We start from the raw sequence: 27,483 nt of genomic DNA on the forward strand, positions 1-27,483 counted from the left end.
ACAGATTTGTTTTGACTGGTGGTGACTTAAAAAAAATTGTAACTAAGTTACTAACAAAGTAATCTCTTGGAAATATTGCTGTATAGATCTTAAAAGATGCAGTATTATGTTCTCTTAACCAATACTAGTTGTTTTGCTCATAGGTGTAACATAGCAGTGATTTTGTTGACTGACTTGATAATTGACCACAGTGTGAAGGTTGACTGGGGAAGCTACTTGCATCTCTTGCTTCATGCAGTTTTTATAGGTAATTACATTTTTTATTGAAATAGGGAAGCAGTATGTGTTAACACACTGGTTTGTGGTTCTGCATTTGTAAGGTTTAATGTCAAAGAGGTGGTTTGAGGGTTAAAACAATCCTAGATTTGAATTATAGCCAAAAAATTCCAAATGTAATGTGCAAATTGTACAGCAATGTAGAGACAACAATTAGGATCACAATGAAGAAACTTCTGTTTTTATATTAATTAAAAACCATATATAGCATAGTAAGTGCTAAAGTCTGAAAGTACAGGTGGAGTCTGTTTATCCACAGATCTAGCTCAAAGCGTGTCCCCTGGCCCCACATTGAGCCAGACTCCACTCCACCTGAACCCTCTGAAAGAGACCAGGAGGGCTTCCTGAAGCCCGGAGAGGCAGTGCATGTCCGCCCGCTGCCTCTGCATGTTTTAGAATAGCTCATAGAGTCAAAAAAAGCAACTTCTGGTTTCCCAAGGGAAACAGGAAGTGACATTTTAATGCTTTTTTAAGGCATTCTGAGGCCTTAAAAGGCATAAAAATGACACTTCTGGTTCCCTCAGGAAACCAGAAGTCATGTTCTTTCAGCTCTAAAAGGTAGTGGGCAGATGCACGCTGCCTCTGTGAACTTCAGAAAGCACTCCAGAGGGGACCAGAACACAGTTCTGGTCCCTATGGAGGGCTTAAGGGACCAATCGCAGATTTGATTATCTGCAAATTTTGGCATCTGTGGGGGGTTTGAGAACTGATTCCCTGCAGTTACCGAGGCCCCTCATGTATATTATATTACAGAACAGTGGATGAGAAAGATATATGCTTGATTTGTTTTATGTGATAAACTTCAGGTCCACAATGATACTTTAGACCACATGAAATGTCACGTGTAACTTTGTAACTTGTGTTTGTTGCTTGCAGGATTTGACCATCACCATCCTGAAGTATATGAACACTGCAAACGCCTGTTATTGCACTTATTGATAGTGATGGGCTCCAACAGTAATGTCCAGTCTGTGGCTTCTGTCCTTCTCAGGAACAGGGAGTTTAACGAACCTCGGGTGCTCACTGTCAAACAAACAGCACATTTGGATTACATCTTCACAGGTACTTTTCAAGAAAAAGGTTTATTATGTAAAACAATAAACAATTCTATATGTGAAATTTTTGAATTTTATATTGTCCATGGAAACATACTTTTTGCCTATTGGGGAGAATTTGCTATTTCACAAACAATTAAAAAAATGTGTTGGTTTTGGACAGTTCATAAAAGCAGTAAAAATCAGATGAAGAACTGGTATATAATTTACCTTCTAGAAAGCAACTAAGGTATTATTTTAAGTTTTAATTAAAGACCTAAACCAGGAGTCAAAGAACTTTTTAGGTTATCTCAGGGGCTTGAATGAACTCAGTGGGATTTTTGAACTTTTTAAAAAAAAGAACAGAGTGCCATGTTCTGTGCCATGTTGCAAGCTGTTTTTGAAACTTCCTTCTGTTTCAAAACCTGTTGACCATGTGAGATAGTGAATTGGTGTTTAAAAAACAGAAGTCCACAATCCTCTTGGGTACATGAAATCAGTTTGTAAAGTTCTTTGAATTCTGTTTTCCTAGATTATTGTTTTGATCTGTATTTCCTATAATGAATCATTTGAGGTTGTGTATTTTTAGCATGAAAGATTGAAGGACTTTATTACACTTCGTACAGCTGTACAAAAATAGAAAGGGATGCTGTATGCTACATAATTGTGACACTGAAATACTAAATTTAACTGGACATTTTTTGTTGCACATTCATAACTTAAATTATGCTGCATACCTAATGAAATTGAACCTAAATCATTTTTGTCATAGCACTTTGCATCATTTTTCAGCAGATGGCAGTATTTAACCATACAACATAAATATTGAGTGGCTGATCTCACAGAATTGTTTGTTGTAGGTCTTTTTTTTTAAAAAAAAACAAACAGTAATAAGTTCCATCTTGATTACCATATTTATAACTTTTTACAGTGCTTTATTTTATGGAAAACAATGTTGTCTTTCTGTCACTAGGTGTTAATGATTTTATACCGGATCACCAGCCCTCTCCCATGACCGACTCAGGGCTCAGTTCAAGTTCTACCTCTTCTAGCATCAGCTTAGGAAATACCAGTGCTGCCATTTCTCACATGCATAGCACTATTCTCAGTGAAGTGGACATTTCAGGAGAGCAAGATGAAAAAATAAAATCCCTTATGGAATTTATTACTTCCAGGTAACATTTTAAAACTTAGCTGTGTGAAACTGTGTGCCTCTAAATACCAGGTGTGGGGGAGTAGTGGAGGGAGAGCAATGTTGCCTTTATCTCCTACTTCTAGGCTTTCTAGAGGAAGGTGGTGGATCACTGTGGGAAACAGGATACCGGACTAGATGAACCCGTAATCTGCTCCAACAGGGCTTTTCTTGCATTCTTAGGTGAAGCCCTTTACAGCCTAAACCTAACTTGCGCTGGAATAGCCAGGTTGTGTGGCCTGTACTGTATCCAGAGCAAAGTAGGTGCCAGCTGGATGGCAACTCTGTGTAAGGGGATATTTTCCCCCTTACTCTTCACTTCAGCCCCTTCTATGGGGCTACTTGGATCTGCTGGTACACATCTGAGTGGCCTGTGTTAGATTGCCCAGGCCCCAGAAAAGGGTTAGGATTCAGCTTGCAGTGCCATGGCCAGTCCCACACCACTCCCTGGACCAATCCACCTCCTGGTCTGCCCTCTCCCACCGCCTGCACTGGTTTGTCCAGGCTGGCACAAACCTACCCCCCCCCCCAGCCTCTGTGCCAGCCAAACCAGCTCTAGAAGAGGCACAAATGTAGTTTATGGCATGTTCACAACACTCCTTGGCCATCACAGGGGACCTGATCTGGTCCATTGAGTTCTCTAGATTGTGATCTTATACTGTTAACTTTTGCAACCTTACTTTGGTTTATTCTTTTCCTTTTTGAATTGTTTATGCTGTGTTAGAATTCAGTTCTTGTTGTCACATGTACATTAATAAATACTTGCTAGCACATTTAATTGATTATATTCAATGTAATTTTTTAATGTTTTGTTTTAATTGGTTTTATTTAATGTTTTAATTACGTGGCATAGTGTTTGTTGTTGTACAGCCCTTTGAGCATAGAAATCTTTTACATAAATACACCAGGCACTGTTTAAGAATGTCCTTAAGGTCTAATCATCAGAGTTTCTCAGATTGGGGCGTCGCAATGTCCCAGCCTGAGAAGTCTGGCTCTGGCCCCTTAAGGGTTAGGGGAAGACAGCCACACAATCTCCCAGATTGCACTGCTGCCAGAGACAGAGGTGGGTTTTATAATCGACCTGTAGCTAGTGCCAGAGTCTGGGGAGGAGGGCAGGGAGCCCTCTGCAGGGATCTCTGTGCCACCAAACATCTAAAAATAGCAAAAGGGGGAGCACGTTGGTTTTGTGATGAAAACCAGACTTGCCCTCTTTTTTTTGTCCTACTTTTAGATGTTTGGAGGTGCAGGGCTCCCTGGACCCCCCAGGACTCTGGCAGTGGCCACAGGTAGATTTTTAAACCCCCCTCGTCCCTGGCATCAGCGCAATCCTAGGGATCACGTTTCTGCTTTATCCCCGCTCTAGCACACACTTTCCTCAGCTCTCAAGCTCCTGAGGAGTTTGAGAACCTCTGTCTAATAATGAATTATCTAAATACATCTGTCAAGTGAATTGGGATTTTGCTTCTTTGCTCCTCCTAGGAAACGAGGACCACTTTGGAACCATGAAGATGTTTCAGCAAAAAATCCAAATATAAAGAGTGCTGAGCAGTTAACTGTGTTTCTAAAGCACGTTATTTCTGTATTTAAACAGTCAAATTCAGGTATGCTTGAAAAAGTTATCATATGGTACATTTTCAATTACTAAAACTCCTTGCAAAAAATATTATTGTATGTGGTAGTTCCTCAGTGTCTGCAACAAATAATTCCCATATCATCATACAGATACTGATATCTGTGTGTTCTGGAGAAATGTTTTAAAAAGTTTTTTAAAGAGTGCACTTTACCTCAATGCTGCAAATTGTGCCACTTGCAGGGCAGTCACTGGTGCTCTTAGAAACCAATTCCGAGTTGCATCAATCCCTTGGCCCTGTTGGAGCTCAGAATGAATCATGGAAGTGTTTCCCAAATGCTTCTGCAATGCATTCTGAGGCACACCAGGGCCAGGGGAGGTGGTCCCAGGCCTTGATGTGTCCCTGAAGTGGCTTCTGGGGGTGCCAGAGACTGCCCTGGAGTTGGTGCAATTTGCATTATCTTCTAATCAGTGAAACAGAACAGCTGAACTGAGGGCATGGCATGGATGATTCAGGAGAGTTTTAGAGCAGGGAGGGGGCTGGAAAGAGTTCTCAGTAGGAAAAACACACACCAGATTCTGTCCCCCATTTTTCCACCTGACACCCCCCCCTCCTTCTCATATTTCTATCAAGGGTCCAAGAAGACCCATAGACCACCACGAAGCCTACCAATGAGTAGAGTTTTTTACTTACCCCTCATTGGGTTTCTGGTCATCCCCTCCAACTATATTCCCTCCATGCTATAGCATGGCAGGGAATAGGATTTGACTCTTAAGTGCCCTGCTTCTAGACTTAACAGATGCATTTAGTTCAGTACTTCTCAACTAGTGGTACTCATACCACATATGTACTTGTGATGATGTCTGGTGGTGCACACGGGACCCCTGGACCCCCGCTGCCTGGCAGCGAGACCAGCAGTGCAACGCTGCAAGCAGTAGTAGGAAACTTAGGGCCCAATTCTATCCAACTTTCCAGCACTGTTGTAGCCACAATGCAGCCACAACAAGGTAAAGGAACAAATGTTCCCATACCCTGAGGAGGCCCCTGTGACTGCCTTCCCGCCATAGGATGCAGCGCACACCCCATGGGCACAGCTGCACCGGCACTGGCAAATTGAATAGGATTGGGCCCTTAGTTTGGTTTTTGTGCACTTGAAAAACCCCTCCTACCTTATCTGACCTTCTTACCAGTGTTTGCCGTATTCTCTCTAGCCTCCCAATCCAGAAATAACTGGCAATGACATAATGACCAGTTATTTCTGGTGGTACCTAGTGGGCCATGCGAATTGGTACAGCAGGGGACAAATAGATGGGCCATGCAAATTGGTACGGCAAGGGACAAACATTGAGAAACGCTGATTTAGTTGGTTGTTTGGAAAACAGTATTCTATATTGGATGGAACTTTTGATCTGATCCAAGAGGCCTCTGTTTAGGTTTTTAACCAGGCGCTCTTATTGTAGAGTTTTTTATTTTGAAAATTTCCAACCTTTGTCTTAGTTTATCATTAATGTTTAGTTTAAATTATTACTGCTCTGATTTTGAAATTTCAAATGTCAATACAGAAACATAAAAATTATTAGGCAACAGTTAATAAAACCAAAAAAGCAGTAAAACCTCACAAATGTAAAATATCATGACTCACTAAAAACACAAATAAAATAATTTTAACCTGGTGCCTAATACTAACATACATGCCAGACAAATGTCTTGGGAAAGGGAATTTAAAAACTGGAGCACAGCCACAAAGAAAACCCACTCCTCAGTTGCCACCTCATAACCTTACCCAGGGAAGGGCCTCTAACAAAGATCTTAATGAATGGGCACATTCATAAGATGACGGTGACCCTTTAGATTTACAAGTGGACCTTTAGATTTTTCAATTAAAGAAAAGAAAGCCAAATAGGAGTTAATTATGCTTCTAATTTTGCTAAAATAAGTGTGTATGGCGACACAAATGATTACTTTCAAAGTAGTACTGTTTTAAATTCTAAACCTTCTCAACCCACGCTGTCATAAGTATTCACTTTATCTTGCAGTTGGATTTCAGTTGGAGCACCATCTTAGTGAAGTTGCTCTACAAACTGCACTTTCTTGCTCTTCTCGACATTATGCTGGGAGATCCTTTCAGATTTTCAGAGCACTGAAGCAACCTCTTTCTGCAGCCACACTTTCTGACATTCTGTCCAGGCTTGTAGAAACTGTTGGAGATGCAGGAGAAGAAGCTCAGGTATTTACACTAAAAACAAAAAGATCAGTTTTAAGTGTAACATGTCAATTTTTTTTTTGTACTTGGTGCTTAAGTTTGTGTGTATTATTTTGCATGAACATTTAACTGGTGATTTGAGGATACAAACCAATGTTTTGGAGAAGTCACACTGACAATAATGCTAATGCGAATGTGGGTTGTTAATGTTAGAACCCGTGTTTAGGACTTGGTTCCATATTGTGCATTCTAACGGAATATGCAGCTGTCTCACATATTTGGTCTTAAAATACCAGCATATAATAATAAGGAATAAAATGTGCCTCATGGATCATGTATGTGAGTTTCCTGAACATGGGATTGACTCCTAGGAAAGTCTGTCATGATTAAGTATTGTTGACATTAATGGAGCTTGAGTTAGAATGACTAACTTGTTTCATTCATTTCAGTCATCATAACTAACTTCAGTTAATCATGATTAATATTCCTAGCGTACAAACCCGAGCCAGTTTCGAGACATATAATTGCAAAAAAAATTAAATATTTGCACTGTTTCAGACAATTTTGGCTCTTGGCATACAGTGTTTTTGTTTTTTTCTTTTTTCTCCATGTAGGGAAATTCCCTGTAAAGCAGTCTTGAGTTTAGTGTCTAAATGACAGTATAAGATAGTGTACTATGCAACACCACATAGATGGGGACTAGATTATGTATGTAACATGTGGATGCATATCTTTGCAACAGAATTATGTTTCTCATTTAGTTAGTCCATTACTTTCAAAGACAAAGATTACCAAATGTTGAGGAAGTTATGCCATTTTAAGACTTTTAGGAAAAAAAGTGGTATGCATTGTAATATACCATATGCGCAGGGGTTCCAACTTGGCTTCTTGCGATCTGTTTCTAAGGCTAATTTTCTCTTGAAATTTTTAATCCTGTTATGTGTACCACCTTGCTTTCCCCTCAGGGTTTTGTCATAGAACTACTTCTCACCTTGGAGTCGGCCATTGATACACTGGCAGACACCATGAAGCATTATGATCTTCTCACTGCACTTTCCCAGTAAGAACTGATGCTAGCCAGCTTTATTATGTATCTAAAGTGATGCTTGCAATTCCTGGGCTAACTGAATTTTATACATGGCAGCATGTTCTGCAGCTCCTGAAAATTGATTCAGAATTTTGAGAACACAAGGGTTTCTTGTTAATGGGTGGGCCTTGATGTTCCTAATTGTCATGGTTGCAGAGAGAAATAGAACTGCGTGTACTTGTTTGAAGGTTCAAGAACCAACATAAAGTTTGCTCAAACCTGCCAGTGAATTGGGAAACTGAATTTTCTTTACCTTGCACAGCATTTAGCCACATATTTTCCTTTTACACCTTCTGGCAAAGTATTCTGAAGTATGCAAAACAACTGAAATGTGTACTATTGCATACAAAACACAATTGCTTAATTTCTAAAAGCAAGGTCAAGGCTTTCCAAGTATATTCACTGATATCCGGGCAGGGAGAGGGCATGCCAGGGGTTGGTTCAGGCCTCGGAAGGGAGCAGGGACTGCAGCCTCAGATGCCACTGAATCCTATCCTCTCCTGGGTTTGGAACCTGACATGGGTCCCCTCAGTTCTGCACCAGCTAAATAGCTGCGGAGCTCAGAATAGACCCATAGATGTTTCTGGGCCCAAAGTTCCCTTATCCAAATGGCTGCTTTCCTGGTCCCGCAATATACAGCAGTGGCTGCTTTGGTGCCACTGTATTGTGAAGCAACAGCCCAAAGGTTTGGGCTGGTAGTTACGTTAGGGAGAGAGGACAAAGATATGGTGGCAAAGGACTGCAGGAAAAGTGAGTTTTAAGAAAGGATTTGAAAGTACATATAGAAGCATCTTGCAAGTGTTCTAGTAGACAGTTCCAGCCAGTAAGGAACTTCAAGAGAGAAAGGATGGAGTCATTGATGAAGCAGGAAGCCTTTGAGCAGTTGATGGTGTTGGAGCTGGTGAAGGGCATGGGCAGGAGTATAGTGGGATATTGTGGGTTGTCAGAAGAGTGAAGGTTTTAAGATGGGTTCAGAGTTGCTCATTTGTCATATGAAATCAAAGGAGATTATCCGAATTAACTGCCTGTTGTTCTGTGAACATGAAATATCATTTTTACATACCATCTTCTCTCCATTTCAGTGCTTCATACTATGATCCATTAATGGGAAACAAATTTGCAGCTAACAGGAAAAGCACTGGACAGATAAATCTAAGCACAAGTCCCATTAGCAGTGGCAGTTTTTTAGGATCTTACATTAATACAAGAAGCAACTCGTTAAGACCAAGTTTAATTGGTGATCGGAAGAGTGATCGGCGGAGGAGCAACACACTGGATATAATGGATGGAAGGATAAATCATTCCAGCAGCTTAGCAAGGACTAGAAGCCTTTCCTCCCTAAGAGAGGGAGGAATGCACGATGTGCAGCCCACTACTGATCCTGTGAACCTGATGGCTACCATATTTTGGATTGCAGCATCTTTGTTAGAATCAGATTATGAATATGAATACCTCTTGGCTCTCAGGCTCCTCAACAAACTTCTTGTTCATTTGCCTCTTGATAAATCTGAGAGTAGAGAGAAGATTGAAAAGATGCAGACTAAATTAAAATGGAATAATTTTCCAGGGCTTCAGCAGCTGTTCCTGAAGGGTTTTACCTCAGTTTCTACACAAGAAATGACAGTTCACCTACTGGGTAAACTTATCATGGTCTCCAAACATACATTGGTAGATCCTTCCCAATTAGCAGGTATACATTTTTTTAAAAAGTAGTATATTTCATACATATAGAATTGTGAAATGTAATATGTTGTAATTGATTAACTATGTAAGACTGACTTGAAAAAGCACTGAAGTAACATAAGAGTAGAGTTCTTGAAAGAGCAAATAACCGAAATATGTTAAGACATAGTAGTAATGTCTTGATAGAGTAGATTTTCAAGGAATTAATGGCCCAGTCTTGAACTGGGCTGGTGCTGAGTTCTACTGCTGGCACTGGGTGTAGCAAATGTCTGACACCCTGTGCAGAATTGGCGCTGGCCCTCTGCCATACCGCGCTGAGTCCAGTGCCAGCCAGATGCCACTCAGAGCTAGATAAGAGTTCTGGGCAGTGGTAAAGGCTGCGGGGGAGGCTGAGATAGGGGAGGGAACCAGGGCAGGAGGTGGGCATAGCTCTGCCAGATCATGAGCTTCATGTGGGGCCAGAAGGCCCAACACAGAGTTTCTCAAGTCTATGCTGGCAAAGTAGCCAGCGCAGACTTGAGAAGCCCCATTGCAAAGGCTTGGGGCTTTCCCCAGGGGAAGGAGACAAAAGTCCCTTTACCCTGAGGAGACTCCTGGTGCTTCCCGGCACCTGCTGGATACAGCGATAGCTGCTTGGGAGTCCCTGCTTCAGTGAGCTCTTGGAAGCTCAGGAATGGGCTGTAAGTCTCACTCAACTTTTTTTTAAAAAAGTAATGTAGCTTTTCCAGTTATTAGTTCTTGAAGTAACTGGTCAGAAAACCTTTTTTTTGTACAGATATTATTACAAAGAAAGTCAGCTTCTTATCTTTCTGTGCAGGATTTCCTCTCAACATTTTATGTTTACTGCCTCATCTAATCCAACATTTTGATAACCCAACTCAGTTCTGCAAAGAAACAGCTGACAGAATAGCAAAGGTGTGTAATATTTTAAACAAATCATCCAGAATGTGAAAGTCAGAAATGTTGCATTTCCATTGTGAAGGCAAATATGTAAAGTTGATTTAAATATCTGGGTTTTTTTACTGTTGCTTCTCCAATAAATATGTGTTCACTATCAAAATCAATTCCACAGATTGGTATCCATGGGGGATCTGTCCCCACATACTGAAATCGTTTCCCGTGGATACAGAAACCCAAGGGTAATTTATATCCAAAGGTTGTGATCCAATAGGGCCTCTGGATGCAACCAGAACCTTGTTCCAGTCACATCCTGAGCTGTTCTGAGACCCATAGAGGCTGTGCACTCCCTCTACCCGCCTCAGAAAGGCCCATGGAAGTGTTGGAAGGGCACATCTGGTTTTGGGCGAAGACTGGAAGGGCCCTTCCAATGCTTCTGAGTGCCTTTCTGAGGCCTGCAGAGGCCACACACAGCCTCCGCAGCCATCAGACTCCCAGATGCAACTGGAGAATGCCTCCGGTTGCGTTCCGGAACTCATATCTGTTCTCCATCACAGGTACGGAACCTGCTGTTTAGTTAAAACCACGGGTCCTGAATCTGCATATACAGAGCTGGGACCTGTACACTGAACTGCCAATTAAAAGGAGGAGTGGGGCAGCAATACAAGTATTCTGCCTGATGAAATGAAAACTAGTGAGAAACTACATTGAACAAAGAGCTAAAGTATAATTAAATTACTCTCTGTACAGTGCATTCTCTTTATTTATAGATTTAACCCACGGCAGGTTCTGAACCTATGGCTGGACACTCAGAGGACAAAAACCAGAAGTCCCTATTAAAAAGGTGCTGGCTGGCATTCTGAATTGCGGGGAAGCTGCATGTGGCCTCCCCGTGACTCCAGCGACCTCCCAGATGTGACCTCTGGTCTCATCTGAGAGTTTCTGTTTGGGTTGGACAGCGGATTTCTTTGTCCACATTTTCAGCATCCACAAGAGTTCTGGGAATGGAACCTCTGCAGATGCTGAGGCTCACCCTGTATTTATTTTTCTGATACCTAAACGTATAAGTATTTCCTTTCTCCATTAATGAAGCTTTCTGCAAATATCACAAAACCAGAAACCACTTGAAATAGATGTATCTGATGGGAACTTTAATGCCTACAGGCAGATTTTTTTCAAAAGAGGAATTCATTCTGAAAAAATAGGTCCAGTTCTAATATTTATCCAGCTTGTCCACAATTCAGGAACAACTTTCCCTTTCCTTGGATTATGAAGGTGATAAGGTGTATGAGCCAGGTACTTCCTACCAATATTTCTTTTGTGTAGGCCCTGTTTGCATAATTTCCAACCTTGCTTCTCTCTCGCTCTCTCTCTCTCTCGGAAGAAAAATCACACAAATAGACATTGGTTTAGGGTGCTTGGCTTTTGTTACCTTGTGTGCCCCCCACCTACACAAACACCCGTCCCTAGTTACACAAAATGTCACTTTCTGATTTAAGGTTAACAAAAACTGGTTTATTTCACAGAAAATTGTGTTAAAGATTTCACTGTTGTTCCTGTGCAAACTCTTAATGTTGAATCTCGGACTTTCTGAGACAAGCCATCAGATATAAACCTGAAAGCAGCCTTTATGACCTGGTCTTCAAGTATTACCATACAGCTGCAATCCTATAGGTTTTCATTAAGTTCATGTAAACTATATTTAGTAGTTGTTCAGATAATGAATATCTTGGCTTTTTGTTCTGTTTCATAGGTTTGTGCAGAGGAGAAGTCCCCAACTCTTGCTAATTTGGCTCATATGATGAGTTTATATAGTACACACAGTTATTCCAGAGACTGCTCTAACTGGATTAATGTAGTGTGTAGATATTTGCATGACTCCTTCTCAGAGACAACTTTTAATCTTGTAACATACCTTGCAGAGGTAATGAAATAGTCTATTCTACATACTCTTGTGACTTTCAGTTGTGGTATTTTTTCCCCACTTTAAAACCTAATAAAACTGAGCTTTTTGCCCTCTCTTACTTAAATGTTTTGCATGGAATTGGGTAAGACATTTTCTTCACATGCAAAAGTCTAACATCCACCTTTATCATAGTCCAGATTGTTGATTTAGAGGTGCCCAGAAATGGACTGATCCCTTTCCGTGATTCAGAAAAAGGCAGAGAGGCTTTCTTCAACACTTCACATGGAATGTTTGTTTCTCATCTTTCCTATCCCTGTCCCTGGAAATTTACTTCATCTCCCCTGTGTTCTCCACATCTAGACATTAAGTGTCTACGGTCCCATAAAAATTTTGTAAAACTTTGAAATCCTAATGCAGTGTATTAACTAGGGCCTCATGGATCCATTTTATGGAAAGTTTTCTGTACTTGAGAGATAATCTCATACACTGATCTCAAGTCCATGAATTCCCATTTCCGATATCCTGTAAGAAGCAAGGTGTTAAAAGCACTTTAAGAATATTGGATTTTTTTTTTACAATGGAAGTTTAATCCTTTGTTTTCATGCCATGTATCAAAGATACTTTGAATGTAAAGTTTAGTTGTGCTATTTTGAAGCCAATCGACTAAAGCCATCTTTATGCGTTTATATTTAGCTGTTGGAAAAAGGCTTGTCCAGTATGCAGCAATCTTTACTGCAGATTATTTACAGCCTTTTGAGTCACATTGACCTGTCTGCAGCACCAGTGAAGCAATTTAATCTGGAAATCATAAAAGTCATTGGTAAATATGTTCAGGTGGGTATGTTGATGCACATGACCCAAAAATATTGTGAATTATATATTTTCACTGAAAGAAGTACAATATTTGAGCTTACCCAAATACTGTTAAACTAGAGTTTAATCTAGAGTTCCATCAATAGTGGAGAATGTAGTTTTATTATAATTGTGCAAGTACAGGTATAACCTAAATTATCAACGGATTTTTAACTCGCATTTTAATCTCAACACGATGAGAAGAATCCTTTCAATTGAAAGAAAAACGTTATTTATCAATAGCCTCATTAATGTGGGAGAGGGCAGCCGGCTGACAATCCATCAATCATTCTCTCTCCAAGCATTTAGAACAACTTCACTCCGAACCGAACAACCCTTCCCTCCCCCCTGAGCGCGTGAAAGAATAGAAGTGATTATCACTTCCTTGCTCTGGCTGAAGAGAGGGATCGCTGCTTTGAAGTGAAACCTTTCTTAAGCATCTGGAAAGAGAATGATTGCCTGATACCTCCGTCTTGCAATTCAAAGGTCAACAAGGCTGTTTTTAAATCACTGAGCAAAGGGACATTGTTTTTAAATGGATTTTCTTTAATGCTATTTTTGGCATCCATGTGGGTTCTGGGATTGGAACGCTCATGGATATCGAGACTCAACCTGTACAGTTGGCCTTTGGTATCCATCAGAGATATCCTCCAGTCACATCCGAAGGTGTTTCTGAGGCCCGCAGAGGCCTCTGCATGCCTCAGAAAGCCTCCTGGACGTAACCGGAGGATTCTGAACTATCTGTGACAGATCAGGAGAGAGATCTTGGGGTGCTTGTTGACAGCTCGATAGTGCTGAGCCAATGTGCAGCAGCAGTGAAGAAGGCTAATTCCATGCTTAGGATCATTAGAAAAAATGTTGAGAATAAGATGGCTAATATTATAATACCATCGAACAAATCGATGGTAGGGCTGCACCCAGGCTAGATCCCTTTAAGAGGGGGTTGGACAAATTTCTGAAAGAAAAGTTCATCATGGGTTGCAAATTATGGTAGGTATGTGCAAGCTTCTGGTTTTAGAAGTAGGCTGCCTCTGATTGCCAGATGCAGGGGAGGGCACCAGGATGCAGGTTGGGTCTGTCTTGTGTGCTCCCTGAGGCATTTAGTGGGCCGCTGTGAGATATAGGAAGCTAGACTAGATGAACCTTTGGCCTGATCCTGTGGGGCTTTTCTTTTGTTCTTAACCAGAGAACACCTTTGGTCGCCTCTGAGAGTTCAGGTCTAGCCCTCCCCCACAGTGTGTTAAATCTGTGGGTCCCAAATCTGCAGATATGAAGGACTGACAGTATGGAAGGACAGTTAGTATGAATGCTAACTTCCACAAATCTACTCATGTAGTTTTATATAAGTGTTCTTTGATAATATTGGAGATGCTACAGATATATAATTGATGTGTTTTGAACATGATCTGTATCATTGTTCATCTGTAATAAATAATCAACTGTCAAAACATAGAACTTTTCAAAAGAAATATAGGTAAATTCAAAAGTATAATGCATAGAAGATACAGGTTGAGACTAATTATTCGCGTGGGTTCCGTTCCAAGCACTCACGTGGATAACAAAAAACGCACTATAGCAAATCAATTTAAGAAACAAAGTCTCTTTGCTCCTGGTGATTTAAAAACAGCCTTGCTGACCTTCCTGATGTAAGAGTCATTAAGAAGACAATCCATCATTGCTTCACTCAGCCCCTCCCCTCCCCAATGCAAAATGATCACCTTTCTTTCATGTGCTGGGGAAAGGGAGGGGTCCGCTGGAGAGAGGAGGATTGATGGATTGTCAGCCTGCTTCTCTCTCTCTCTCTCTCTCTCATATTAAGGAGGTTATTGTTAAAGGACTGTTCAGTTTTTTAAACTGATTTTAAAGGGATTTATTTTTCCTCTTCTCCAGCACATTCCTTCTCATTTGCAGGGGCCATTTGTGTTGAATCAAATCCGTATATAAAAAATCCATGTATAAATAAGCTGGACCTGTATTACAGTTTTTGCAGAAGGTTTTCAGAATGCCTGGAACATACCATTATTTCAGATTACCAAGTAAAGGTTTATTATTTAACTTTTGAAACTACAGTACAACAAAATGGTTTAATCCTGATTAAACAGGAAAATAAGTCAGTGTTCACCTCAGTGCATTTTTTGCATTTGATAGATATGCACTTAGTTATAATTGTATATGCACATTGTATATTCTTGTGAAGGCATTAATATTAAGGAAGTTGATAATCAATATAGTCAAAGTCCTCTCAGCCTGCCATCTGTTCCATTCACCTCTAACCTTCCCTGTGGAAGCTCAAGAGTCTCTTTTGTCATTGGCTATATTTTTAATCAATACATTAACTGCATTGAAGATTAGTAATTTACATATTAGTGAAAGTAAAGAGAAAGTTGAATAAATACAATTAAAATAGCAGGGTACCATCTGTTTTTGATAACAGGATTAATATGTGCTTAATTTATGTTGGTGATTAAAGAACACCGAAAGGGTAATACTGAACTACCCCATTCTGGGTTTATATTTCTGAGTAAAAGATTTTGATTCTTTTAATTTCTTATTGCTTTTTTGGTGACTGTACAAAGCATACTGTGATAAAAGGATCTAGTTAATTATGACTTCTTTGTATCTAAAGTTGGTTTTTGCAATCAAGTAAAATTCTAAGATCTTCCAACAACTTAGAAGCAATCCCTGCTGTGCTACTTTTTCTGTTTTTTCTTTACCTCTCGTTGTCTGATTTTTGCTTTTTTTTCTTCCCATCACTGACCTTTCAGTTAGATGAATTCACTATTTTGAAGCTCTTCACAACAAAATAAAGGAGAGTGCACTTAGCTCAGACTCATCTAGCTGTGTTTTCCTTTTGTTCTGATTACAAGAGGCATAGGGAAGCTTCACCCCATGTGGAACTATTATAATTTTAAAACCGCAGTGGAACGACTGAAGCAGCAATTTTGGCAAAAGTCCATTTATTCAAGCTGTCACGTTGTGAGCGTATCATTATTAACAAATTAGGTGATTTCAGACTGACTATAGCAAAGGTGCTTGAATGCTAAAACAGTTGTGTAAGACATTGTAGATTAGAGGCACTTATATGTGAGGAAACTTTTCTTTCTGAAAAATATATAGTGCAATTCTGAGAAGACTAAATAAAACTTGCCATCATTACATGATTTTCAATATTATGGCATGAACACTTGGTATTTGTCAACATTCCTGGCAGTCAATGGTAAACTTCATGTATTATGAAAATTTCAGTCTTGAGATTCTTATGTGGCTACTTTCACAAATCTTCTATTTTAACTTGATTGTTATAGAATTTATATTTATATATTCTTCAGTTTTCCTTAACTGCTAATAATTAATGCAGATCATATTCCTGTTTTAAGGAGGACAGTCTTCTCATGTGAATTCAATCTGTTCACATTCTGTGTTTACTGTGGTTAACAATCGTGTGTATTCTTTTCTTTCTCCTGTTTTAGAGTCCATACTGGAAGGAAGCTCTTAATATTTTGAAACTGGTGGTATCCAGATCAGCAAGTCTTGTTGTACCTAATGATATTCCAAAGTCTTATGGTGGCGATATAAGTTCTCCTGAAATTTCATTCACAAAAATTTTTAATAATGTCTCCAAAGAACTACCTGGAAAAACCTTAGATTTTCATTTTGACATATCAGAGGTAAGGACCTCTTAACTAAAGTATAAGATTTTGTTTGCTAACTTGAATCCATAGATGTGCTTGGTGCATACTCAAAGGTGTGCACAGTGGAATCTTTGGTTTTTATTATGAGTGACAGATTCCCATGCCATGTGTCACAAACTGCTTTTCAAATTTAAAAATTTGAAAAGCAGTTTGTGATTTGGGATCATGATAACTCAAATGATCATGTCAAAGATTCCATTGGGCATAACTAAGGCCTTGGCCATGCCAAAGCAACTCTTTGGATCAAAGCCTCTATGCTGAAATTCAGTTTGGAAAAGTAAAGTAAATATTATGTAACTTAATACCTGAATAGTTTACTATACTAGAAATAAATGATGCAAACTTTTAATTATATGGCTTATATACAATATTGCATTTATACTTAGACCATCAAATATCCTGCATTTTTTAATGATAAGGTAATAACAGGAGCTAGGATCCAACAAATTACTTCAGATACATTCAGAAGTCTGGGAATGTGCAGTGAGGTTTTTAACTCCTTTTCTTTCAGAAGTTATTCCTGATTTAGTATGGGGGTCTGCAGTGGAGAATCTTTTCAGTTTCGAAAGTGTTTAACCATGTTGCATGGCATGTTGCTATATAAGCCCAAAGTTGTCTTCAGCGTGCAGAAGCAATTGCATGTTTCGTTAGATACCAACCTTTGCTGCAACAGGATATCACATAAATCTTCAATCCCCGTTAATAAGCACTCTGTCCACAAAATCAAAGAAAATGTTAACACTTTACAGAAAAAAGCTTCTGAAAAATCTTTTCATTTAGAACTACAGCAGTGGTGCCCAGACTGTGTGCCACATTGCCCAAGGGCCCTGCAGCAAACTCACAGGGGTATTATAGGATTCCCTGGTGGCCTTTCCAGTTCTCTCCAGTGTTGCCAACTTTTAATTGTGCAATGCAAGATGACAGCACCCGAAAGAGATGGGCACTGCCATCTTGAAACATGTGACATTATGTGCAATTCAAGAGGGCAGTACCCAGGAGAGCCAGTTGATCGCACTGCCATGACAAGGCTCCATGACCACAGGGTGCCATGACCATGGTAAGTTTGGGAACCGCTGGACTACAGTGTTCAATAAATCTTCTTATCCTGTGATAAAGTTCTAAGTATGTTTTCTTCTGATAAATATACTAAGGCTTTCATGGCTGGCATCTGTGTTAAAACGGTGAAATGTATTTCAGGCTAAGTGCCAAAATACACATGATCAAGAAAGAGACCATGCGAGAACATGATGCAGGGTTGCCAGCCCCAAAGAATGTTACTACACAGAAAGTAAGGAATTGGTTACAGTTGATAGTGAGGTTCTTAATGCAGTAGGTAATCATTCTGAACCTACAGAAGAACAGTTGAGCACTAGGCTCCAGTGCCTGAGGGAGTCACTAAAAACTGCAGCCTCTGAGGAAGCCCACCAAAGCAGTGGGTGAAACATTAGAATTTTGTTTAAAATTTCGGCCATGTCACTTAACCCAAAATACTTTTAACTGTTTTAACATGTTTTCTTCTACCTATCAATGTCACTCCAAAGTACTTGTATACGCCACATCTTATTCTGCAGTTCACTAATGACCCTAACCCTATCATGCATATCACCATGACAGTGACATGCTTAACCGAAGAGTCTGAACTGCAAACAAACATTTCTTCATTTTGTAGACACCAATTATTGGAAACAAGTATGGTGATCAGCACAGTGCTGCTGGCAGAAATGGAAAGCCAAAAGTCATTGCTGTTACGAGGAGTACTTCCTCAACTTCCTCAGGATCCAATTCCAATGCCTTGGTGCCTGTCAGCTGGAAAAGGCCACAGTTATCTCAGGTACATTACATGAAAGTAACCTCCAGGGATGGGCACTCAACTTGTTTTGACACAACTCGAGTCACGCAAAAACGCTGTTTTTGATAACTTGAGTCATGGACGTCACTGACCCTGACTTGACTCACGACTTGTGTCCAGTTACACTGAAAAAGCGTCTGGGCTTGAAACAACTGATGTCCCAACTCTCTTTTGCTTGTGCATGTGTGTTCTTGCTTACTTTTTTCGCTGCTTCATTGTTGTCCAAAGTTCTTGTGGGTGAACCGGAAACCAACAGCAGACCAACAGCAGCAGACATGGTGGTTGGAGGTTGGAGGGTAGGTTGGTTCCAGGATGCAGGGACTGGGGGAAACGTTGAGGGGAGGAGGAAGGCTTAAGGGTTTTTTGTTTTTGGCTGTGAACTCATGCTCTTGAAGCCCTTGACTCACAACTTGTTTCTCAAAATGACTCTACTTGCAAGTCAAAAGACTCAAAATTTTGCTTGCGTCAAGTTTGAACCTATAGAAGTTGCAACAGTCATGTGCTATGACTTGTGAGTTTGAGGGGTAGCTGACTCGCAACTTGACTTGCAACTTGGGCTCAGTGACTGGAACACATCCCTGGTAACCTCTCATTCCATATGTCTTGAAATTGTGAAAGCATGTTTTTAGTAAAAGTAGTATGCATTGGTAATAAACAAGCACGGCTCAGATATGGGATTTTTGAGGCGTTCCTGCAAAATGTAGCCAAGGAAAATCAAATATTTTCTCTTTGGTCAAATCAAAGATGCTGGTATTGTCAAAAGTTTTATAAAATTTTACTGTTATTCATTTATTATTATTAGTTAGTTAGTTATTATTAACTGAACTAATTTTACTGTTTTATATTTTATTTCCTTCCTTCCAGCGAAGAACCAGAGAGAAGCTGATGAATGTGCTTTCTTTGTGTGGTCCAGAATCGGGTCTTCCCAAGAACCCATCTGTAAGTAGTTCTAGAATCCAGAAGAAATTACTTGACCCTCATGTTGTTCTAACATATGACTCTCAAAAAATTTTTAAACTCGAAAACATTTGTCGGATTGCAAATATTTTTAACATCTGATGGTGACTGATGTGGTTCTAAATGTCAAAGTAGGCATTATTTTAAGCACATAATTGGGGCTTAGTACACTTGGATTTTATTCAGTAAATAGAAGCTGAATAAAGTCCTACTTCACTGGCATAAACGGGAGCTTTTTCCCCAGCGGTAGTAGCTATGGAGTGGGGTGGATAGAAATCTAGATTGGAACTGTGGCAGGGCAAAGAGTTAAAGCACTCCTGAAGTCTATGATCTGTGGGGAGGGGGGGTAATCAGACTGCTACTTTAATTGCTACTGCTAATTAATACTTAATTACAGTATTAATAAAATACTTAAAGTAACATCTAGTTTTGACCCAAAGCTGCCTCAGCTTATTCCCCAGTCTTTCTGAGATACATGATCAGTATCTGGATGTGTTTAAAATGTGTAATTATTGCTGTAATTTCCTAGGTTGTGTTTTCTTCTAATGAAGATTTAGAAGTTGGGGATCAACAAACTAGCCTTATTTCAGCAACAGAAGAAGTAATTCAGGAGGAGGAAGTAATTGTGGAAGATAACACCAGTGAACAACAGTTTGGAGTATTTAAAGACTTTGACTTTTTAGATGTTGAGTTGGAAGATGCAGAGGTAAGTTGGTATTATGGCAGTTCTGCTTTTGGAATCTTTCACAAGTCTATCTTCAAGAAAGGACAATTTCAGGAACTCAGTCATTTATTTTTTGTAGAAATCATTGAAAGCTTGGGTAAATCCAGCAAATACTACTTGATAGCCGGATTGAGATGCCAGGGGTGTAGCTCAACCAGAGTTTGCAACCAGAGTTGCTCTTTGGCATACTTTAAGTCAGTGATTTTCAATCTTTTTCAACTCACAGCACACTGACAAGGTGCTAAAACTGTCAAGGCACACCATCAGTTTTTTGACAATTGACGAGGCATACTGCACTGCTGGTGGGGGGCTCGCATCTTCCAATAGCCTGACTAATAAATGACCTTCCCCCAAACTCCCATGGCACACCTGTGAACCATTTGCAGCACACCAATATGCCATGGCACAGTGGTTGAAAATTGCTGCTTTAAGTGTTTTGTCTCATAGTAGCTGCTAACTTGACATTTTTCTGGAACTTATGGAAGGAAAATGAGCTGCTGAGCTGCTCTTTCTTTTCTTGATCGAAGACTAATGTAGAAATACTGATTGAAGCACTGAGTTTTTGTCCATTCCATATTGGATCTTGCATGTTACTTCAATCATTTGTAGTTGGGGAGTGATCGAAAACCATTGTTGAATGAAACTGTATACAGAGCATGAATTATGACCTTTGTTACCAAAGCTCCTATCAAAGCTGGAGCAACAACTGTGGCATTGAGCATTTTAAATGCAGTGGTATCTCACACTACTCTGTAGTATTATCTTAGCACAAAGTTTACGTTGGAACTGCTTTGACCTTTAATCATTCATATGGTATCCGATTTCATAGTGCATTTGTCATCTTTATCTGCATTTTTGTTGTTAAATTAGTGAAATGTAACTGTTCCAGTATACAAGGTATTATTGCAGTGCATGGAAATCATGATCAAGGATTGGCACTGTACAATATGGCATTTCAAAGATTTAAATAATTAGATAAAAAATAAAGTTAGTAAGAAAGGGCTTATTAGACACATGTAGTGGCAGCTGAGTGTAGGATAACAGACCATATTCCTCCAAGTATGAGAAGAGCTTGCTGTGGGTGTATTAGAAGCTGGAGCAAGGAGCACAAAGTGTTGTCAGTTTGACTGAGCAATTGCCGTTTTCTTAGGTGTATGATTAGTAGATATGTCCACCTTTCCAGCTGGGGTTCAACAGGAAAAAAACAAGCTGTTCTCCCTTTGCCAAGCCTTGGGAGTGGTGTCTGTTGCTGTGTGCCTGTCTGTCCCCAAACTTTTGCAGCAAATAATAGCAAATCAATGGGAATACCATCAGTGGCAAGTCCAGAGCCAACAACTTTGTCCCACTGGAACCTGTTTCACTCTGAGAATTCACCATCTCAGAAGGAAGGGCTCAGTTTACCAACAGAAATTCTAGACATGTATTAGGGTCTTTTTTAAAAGGAAAATGTAATTCTGAAAAAAAACACCTCAATAAATAAATGTTTTATAACAATTATGAAATACAGAAAAACTCTTGCTGAGGAATGGATAGACTTTCACAGTTTCTGAACAAAGATGTCATTACCAAATATTAAACCAAAATTTGAATGTATGGACTACTATGGTCCAATTTGCATTGTTTCCCAGCATGTGATCATTATGAATATCCATTTGTCAAGTTACCCAAATATCCTTCAAATCTAGATTTGGACACAATATGGCGTGCCCTAGGGATATGTATGGCAGATTTGTGCATAAAGAAAAGAAACCAACCAACCTGGGATTCCTTGTCTGGAGTAGGATTTTGCTTTATCTAAAGAGTCTCCTTTTTCTGATCTTTGTTAATGAAGAGGGCCTAGTGAACTGAAATTCTGATCGTTTAGTAGTGAGATCCAAAGAGTTACATATACTCACCCAAAAGTTTATGTGCGTGCATTAGGGATTTTGGGATTTCTTCTTATGACATTCTTTGGATTCTACCCCTACATTAGGAAGTGGATACAGATAGTAGAGTATATTTAGAAGGAAGTAGGGGGGATCAGAAAGTTTGAGAAACATGGAACTGAGATATTTTAGAATTCTAGATTGGTAATGGAATGCTTGGATTTTAGGGATCAAGGGGAATGTGGATGAGCTACAATTAAGATATTCACCATCAGAATGTCCCAAGGTGCTTTCCTTTGTAAAGTCAACTGATATTCCGACAGGAATGAGAAATATATTCATGTTTTGAGAACTCTTCTTGAGACTGACTAGCTGAAACATTTATGCTTTCCTGCACTGTGAATAAAGAATGCCTTGTATGTTTTGTCAAGTAAATGTAGATAAAATCAGTTTAAGATATCATCTATGTTAACCTCAAGCAATTCATGAAATGATTAGTTTTAATTTATGTTAACACTGAAAAAAATGTACCATAGTCATCTTGTTTTAAGTGTTTGTCTCATAAGTGTGTTTTTACTAATTTTGCTAAAACATGAAGAAAATTAAGGGTTAGGTTTTTTGGCAAAAGCTTTTCAGAGCTTGAATCAGTCTTCTTCTGTTGGCAAGCATACATAATAGAAAATGCCTCCCATTATAAAGTATCTGTATCTGTTTGTCCTCGTTCTAATTATGTGTGTTTTTCTTTTTGCAAACCAGGAGCTGCAGGTAAGTTGCAGCCTGGTGCAGTGGCTTGTTTCATCTGTTGTCATCTGTGGTGTATTTGTCTGTGCTTGACAGTCAGATATCTCATATTGCTAAGATATATGGTTATTGACGACAATACATTGAGCAAGTTCCAGACATGAGGTATCAGAAATAGAACATTAACAAAATAGTTTTTGCCATGTATTAAAACCCTTTGAATATAAAAAACATTGGTTGAATTTAAATATCCAATTAACTTAAAGGGCTGATTGAAACTCTGCTCACAATGAATTATTTGTGTGGCTTTGTGTTGCTGTGTTTCTTTCAGTATTATGTATTTTCTGAGAACTTTAGAATAAGTCATCTTTTTTTGTAGGGTGAAAGCATGGACAACTTCAACTGGGGAGTCCGCAGACGCTCTTTAGACAGTATTGACAAGGGAGATACACCGTCTCTCCAAGAATATCAGTATTCTGGTAGCACACCCAGTTTGAACTTGACCAATCAGGAAGATACTGATGAATCCTCTGAAGAAGAAGCAGCCCTAACTGCAAGTCAGATATTATCTCGGTCACAAATGGTAAAACAACGCATTGTTCTTGGATAAAATTCTTTCCCCTCTTTGTTTAAATGTTCACTTAAATAGTTTGTCAGCTTTATGTCGTTTATTAATTTTGTTATATTGTCTCAAATTCTCATGGTTTCTTTTTTAATGGGAAGTGTTTGTATAGCTGACTAGCTATCTCTAGTTCTTCTGATTGCAGCTAATGGGTATGATTCATGAAGTGCCATTCTTACACAACCTGTGGATGAATCTTCCCCTGCAGAGTTCATTGAACTGCATTCAGTGTTATGTTTTTCTTCTTTTAAAGACATAATGTGATATGGAATAGTCTTGGCCAATACCATGCCACACACATGAGGATTTCGTGGTGGTAGTTTAACAGTGTTCATGTTTTTCTGAATATTTTACCTACTTTAGTGGTAAAAGTAACTCTTTTTTGCTAGGTGACCTTCCATCATTTTCATAACTGGAGAAATAATTATTGGCTGTAGAAGGGTTTTATCTAAGATAATTTTTGAAATTCAGAGAAGCATATAAATCATAATGGGAAATGTTAAAATAAACTAGGTCATTCAGGACCGTTGTCTGCCTCCCAGTTGCACATGCCTGATCTCGTCTGATCTCAGAAGCTAAGCAGGGTCAGGCCTGGTTAGTACTTGGATGGGAGACCGCCTGGGAATACCAGGTGCTGTAGGCATATACCATAGTCTTTCGAGACTGAAGGTTGCCAACCAACCATTCAGGACCTGATCCTATGCTAGATACTACTGGCAGAATGGGCATGCGCTCAGTCGCGAACGTGATGTAAAGAACATTGTGACCGCGCAGAGGCCAGTGCTGTTGACAGTGAGGCCTGTACTGGCGCCCACTGGCACTCGAGAGTTGTCCACCAACGGGGGGCAAGTGCATCATGGGGAGGCTTTAGGGAGGGTGAAACAGGGCAGAGAGAGGGTGTTTCTGGACAGGGGGAGGGCGGCCCGGGGGGGGTAGTTCAGGCCTGGGAGGGGGGTGGGAACAGCAACCTTGGCTGCCACCGCATCCTATCCCTGTGTCTGAAAGCCCTGCATAGCCTTCTCAAGTCTGTGCAAGTGATTTTGTTGTTGCAAATCCAAGTAGACCCATAGGGTCTCTAGGGTGACTTGGGTTAAGGGAACTAATGTTTCCTTACACCAAGGAGACCTCCACTGGCTCATCAGCTCCACAGGATACAGTGGTGGCCATTTCAGTGCCACAGTGCTGCAGGGCAGGCAAGGAGCTTAGGGTTGGACTATAGATTGCAGAATCTTAAGTTTTAATCATTTTTAAGCGTAAGTTTTAAAAGATGGCGAAAAAACTGAATTCTGATTAAAGTAACTGTACAACCTAGAAAATCAATCAATCAGAGAAATAATTGCCATTTCTCTGGAAGCTAGCTATGCCATTTCTCTGGAAGCTAGCTAATGCATGATTTTATTTACAAATTAAAATATTGTATTTGGTGATGATTCTGTGGCAGCCAAATATGTTACTCACAGAAGAAAAGCAGTGCCCTTATGAATGTCTTATGTTTTGCCCACAGAATCTGGGTATTTGCTGTGAAAGAGTGTGGTGATATGACTCCATGGCTGCTTATCACTAGGGAGAACAAATGGCATATCTTCCAAGTTGTGTGAAGAATAGGTCTTTAATTACCTTAGTAGTGTTAAGTCCCATTATGCATTTAGTTTTGAAGACTTGAAACACTGGTGTCTATTTTTTGTTTATTTAAAAGGCTTGTTCTAGTGAACATCTGGACAACAGTTCAGTGCTTGTCATATACATCCAGGAGCAAGGAAATTATCTTGGAAGAAAGCAAGCACTCTTTAGTCTACCCTAGAAAGCCTAGAGCTCATGTGAAGAAGATAGCCATAGAAACAGCATTCCTTCTACTGGTTCCCTTTAGATGTGTGAGCTGATGTTTGGGAGAGCAGTACAGACTCAAACAACTGTAGCGTATGTTTTCAGAAATGGAATGTGTTCAAGCAATGTGCTTGAACTAACCTATCCTTTAATGTAAATGTAAATTTCTTCACATTTACATGATAGATATGCACAAGGTGGAGATTTAATGCATATCGAGTGTACAACTTTATTTGCATTTTCCTTTGTGATGTGCATAATGACATGTAGGTTCTTCCTTTGGTTCTTAAAGTTGTTTTTTTTTGTCTCCTTAGCTAAACAGTGATACAGCTGCTGATGACACAGTACTGGATCATTCAGGGTCATTGCTGCAATCTCAAGACTCCACTAGCAGTGTGGGAACAGAAGAGGTGCTTCAGTTCAGATCTGAGACTCCAAGTTTGGAGGTTTCCCCTCTAGATAATGCTAGCAACCAGCTGCCTGAGGTGGGGAGAAATGTGGGCTGGTGCATGGCTGATCTGGGATCTTTTTAGCATTGTATACTAGCTTGTTGCTTCCTTTCTTTCCGAAAGAATTTTCATCTGTTATGCTGATTATGTAATTCACTTTTAGTATTTCTAACCTGTCATGGTGGCATAAAGGGATGAAACTGTTTTCTACAAACTAATCATTCCTTGGTGGACTGAAGATGTTCACCACAGGTTACAAATATTTTTGAAGTGCTAAAAATGAATATTTTGTGGTGCAAAATAATCTAATAAGTAAGATGTTTTCTGGGTGTGGTAATTCACCTTCTTATGATATTTCCCTTCAAATACGTCTTCTTCCCCTCCCGTCATATTTGCTTTCTCTTTGCAATTGGTGCTTTGATTCATATTTGAACCTCAGGTCAGCTGTGTTAGCTGCTGGTTGATTCAGCCAGTCCTTTTGAACAGGGTTTCTACATGCTAGTGGCATTTTAAAAAGAAAAAGAAAAAAAAAAAGAACATGAAATGTCTGAGTGGAGTAAGCCAGATTTCCAGTAGCAGAATAAGATAATCAGTGAGTATTTTAATTGTATGCTTGCAATTACATTCAGAACGGTTTAATAGCTATAAAAATAGCAAAGCAATTCATCTCTAAATTGATATTTTTAACAAATATTGTTAATCTTTTAATGTGACCTTTGTAGTTTGAAAGAATAGTGAACCACACATTCTGTTTTCTTTTCCTGAGAAAATTAAAAGCTACGATCGGGCTGCTCTGCAGGGAACAACACTTTTAAACAATCAGTTGCTATCACTCTGAGCATCTTCCTCTTGAGAGGCCATGCTGCCCTTTTTTTAAAGGGTCAAATGAAATGGATAAAAATGTATTCTGCTTAGCATCTCCATTTAATCTAAAGACATCGGGACCTTTCATCCTGCTGTAGCCAGGTCTTTGCAAGGAACGTTCTTTTCCTTTGCCTAGCAAACTGGTCAAATGAGGACATGAGTGGCAGCAGCAAGTGGTAGCATGGCAGCAGCACAAGATTGATAGAGAATTCAGAGCTCGAAAGTGGGCACTACAGCTAGGATTTTGGAGCTTTAACTTGACTGCATTGTATTATGTACTGTAACATTCACAAGAAGTCTTTAGGTATGGGGGGGGGGCCCTGAATCTTAGTCAGGATTTTCTTGTATTCATGCTTATGGTCTGCTTGAATTCTATGTAATAAGGACTGTGATTTTGAAATTTGCCATGAGTGCGAGTTCAGTCCTACTTTGATACAGGATTAATGCAATATCTATGCACCACTTGGGAGTATTTCACATACTTTTGGTCAAGGAAATTTTGTATGAAGTTGTTGGCGCTTCTTGGAGTACAAACCCTGATAGCAATCACCACTAAAGTCTTTGATGTTTCTGGTTTAGGGACCTTGGATATTGTTGTTGTGATTGAAGGCTTGATTACATACTCTAAAAACAGGAATTCTGTAAATGTGAGAAGTCAGAAGCGTATTCACATTTGCCACTGCATGTCTGATGTTATGTGGTATACCCAGTACCTATGCAAATGTAGTCAATGCAATCTGTTGCTCCATTTTTGGGGAGAAATAACTTTTGCATTAAATAATTCATGGAGTGGGAGGATATCTCTGTACCTGCTGTTTTATCACAGGTACAGGATTTTTGGTTTGAGCGTACAAATCAGGCCTAAGGAAACTGTAGACATCATTCCAGGGCCCTCAGATTTGACACACTCATAATTTTGTTCCATATTTTCTTGTGTCCTGTTCTACAGGTTGAGTCTAATTATTTGTGAGGGTTCTGTTTTCAGGACTCACGTGTATAGCAAAAATCACATTAAAGCAAATCCATTTAAAAAACAAACAGCCTTGCATCCCTTTGTGATGTAAGACAGAGTCATTAGGCTCCATCAATCAGTCTCCAGGTGCTTAGAAAGACTTTACTCTGAGCCATCGACCTCTTCCTTTACCCAGAGTGCAGCACTGGGAAAGAATACAAAGTGATTATCTTACTTTCATGT

At 39.6% G+C, this 27,483-nt stretch overlaps 1 protein-coding gene across 4 annotated transcripts in view; it reads left to right on the forward strand.

Annotated features, from left to right (window-relative positions):
* The window catches only part of FRYL (FRY like transcription coactivator), a 201,887-nt gene that overhangs the window by 147,973 nt on the left and 26,431 nt on the right, over window positions 1-27,483 (forward strand). For all 4 annotated transcript variants that reach the window (XM_066632998.1, XM_066632997.1, XM_066632995.1 and 1 more), the window contains 16 exons: window positions 144-247; window positions 1,153-1,338; window positions 2,284-2,485; window positions 3,982-4,103; window positions 6,110-6,300; window positions 7,242-7,336; window positions 8,446-9,053; window positions 9,864-9,961; window positions 11,697-11,867; window positions 12,543-12,683; window positions 16,172-16,369; window positions 18,063-18,224; window positions 19,107-19,181; window positions 19,729-19,905; window positions 22,909-23,112; window positions 25,290-25,460. In XM_066632998.1, coding sequence (XP_066489095.1) covers window positions 144-247; window positions 1,153-1,338; window positions 2,284-2,485; window positions 3,982-4,103; window positions 6,110-6,300; window positions 7,242-7,336; window positions 8,446-9,053; window positions 9,864-9,961; window positions 11,697-11,867; window positions 12,543-12,683; window positions 16,172-16,369; window positions 18,063-18,224; window positions 19,107-19,181; window positions 19,729-19,905; window positions 22,909-23,112; window positions 25,290-25,460 — 2,905 coding nt within the window. The remainder of the gene's footprint in view (window positions 1-143; window positions 248-1,152; window positions 1,339-2,283; window positions 2,486-3,981; window positions 4,104-6,109; window positions 6,301-7,241; window positions 7,337-8,445; window positions 9,054-9,863; window positions 9,962-11,696; window positions 11,868-12,542; window positions 12,684-16,171; window positions 16,370-18,062; window positions 18,225-19,106; window positions 19,182-19,728; window positions 19,906-22,908; window positions 23,113-25,289; window positions 25,461-27,483) is intronic.

Source organism: Tiliqua scincoides, chromosome 6 (assembly GCF_035046505.1).
Source record: "Tiliqua scincoides isolate rTilSci1 chromosome 6, rTilSci1.hap2, whole genome shotgun sequence".
NCBI classification, from domain to species: domain Eukaryota; kingdom Metazoa; phylum Chordata; class Lepidosauria; order Squamata; family Scincidae; genus Tiliqua; species Tiliqua scincoides.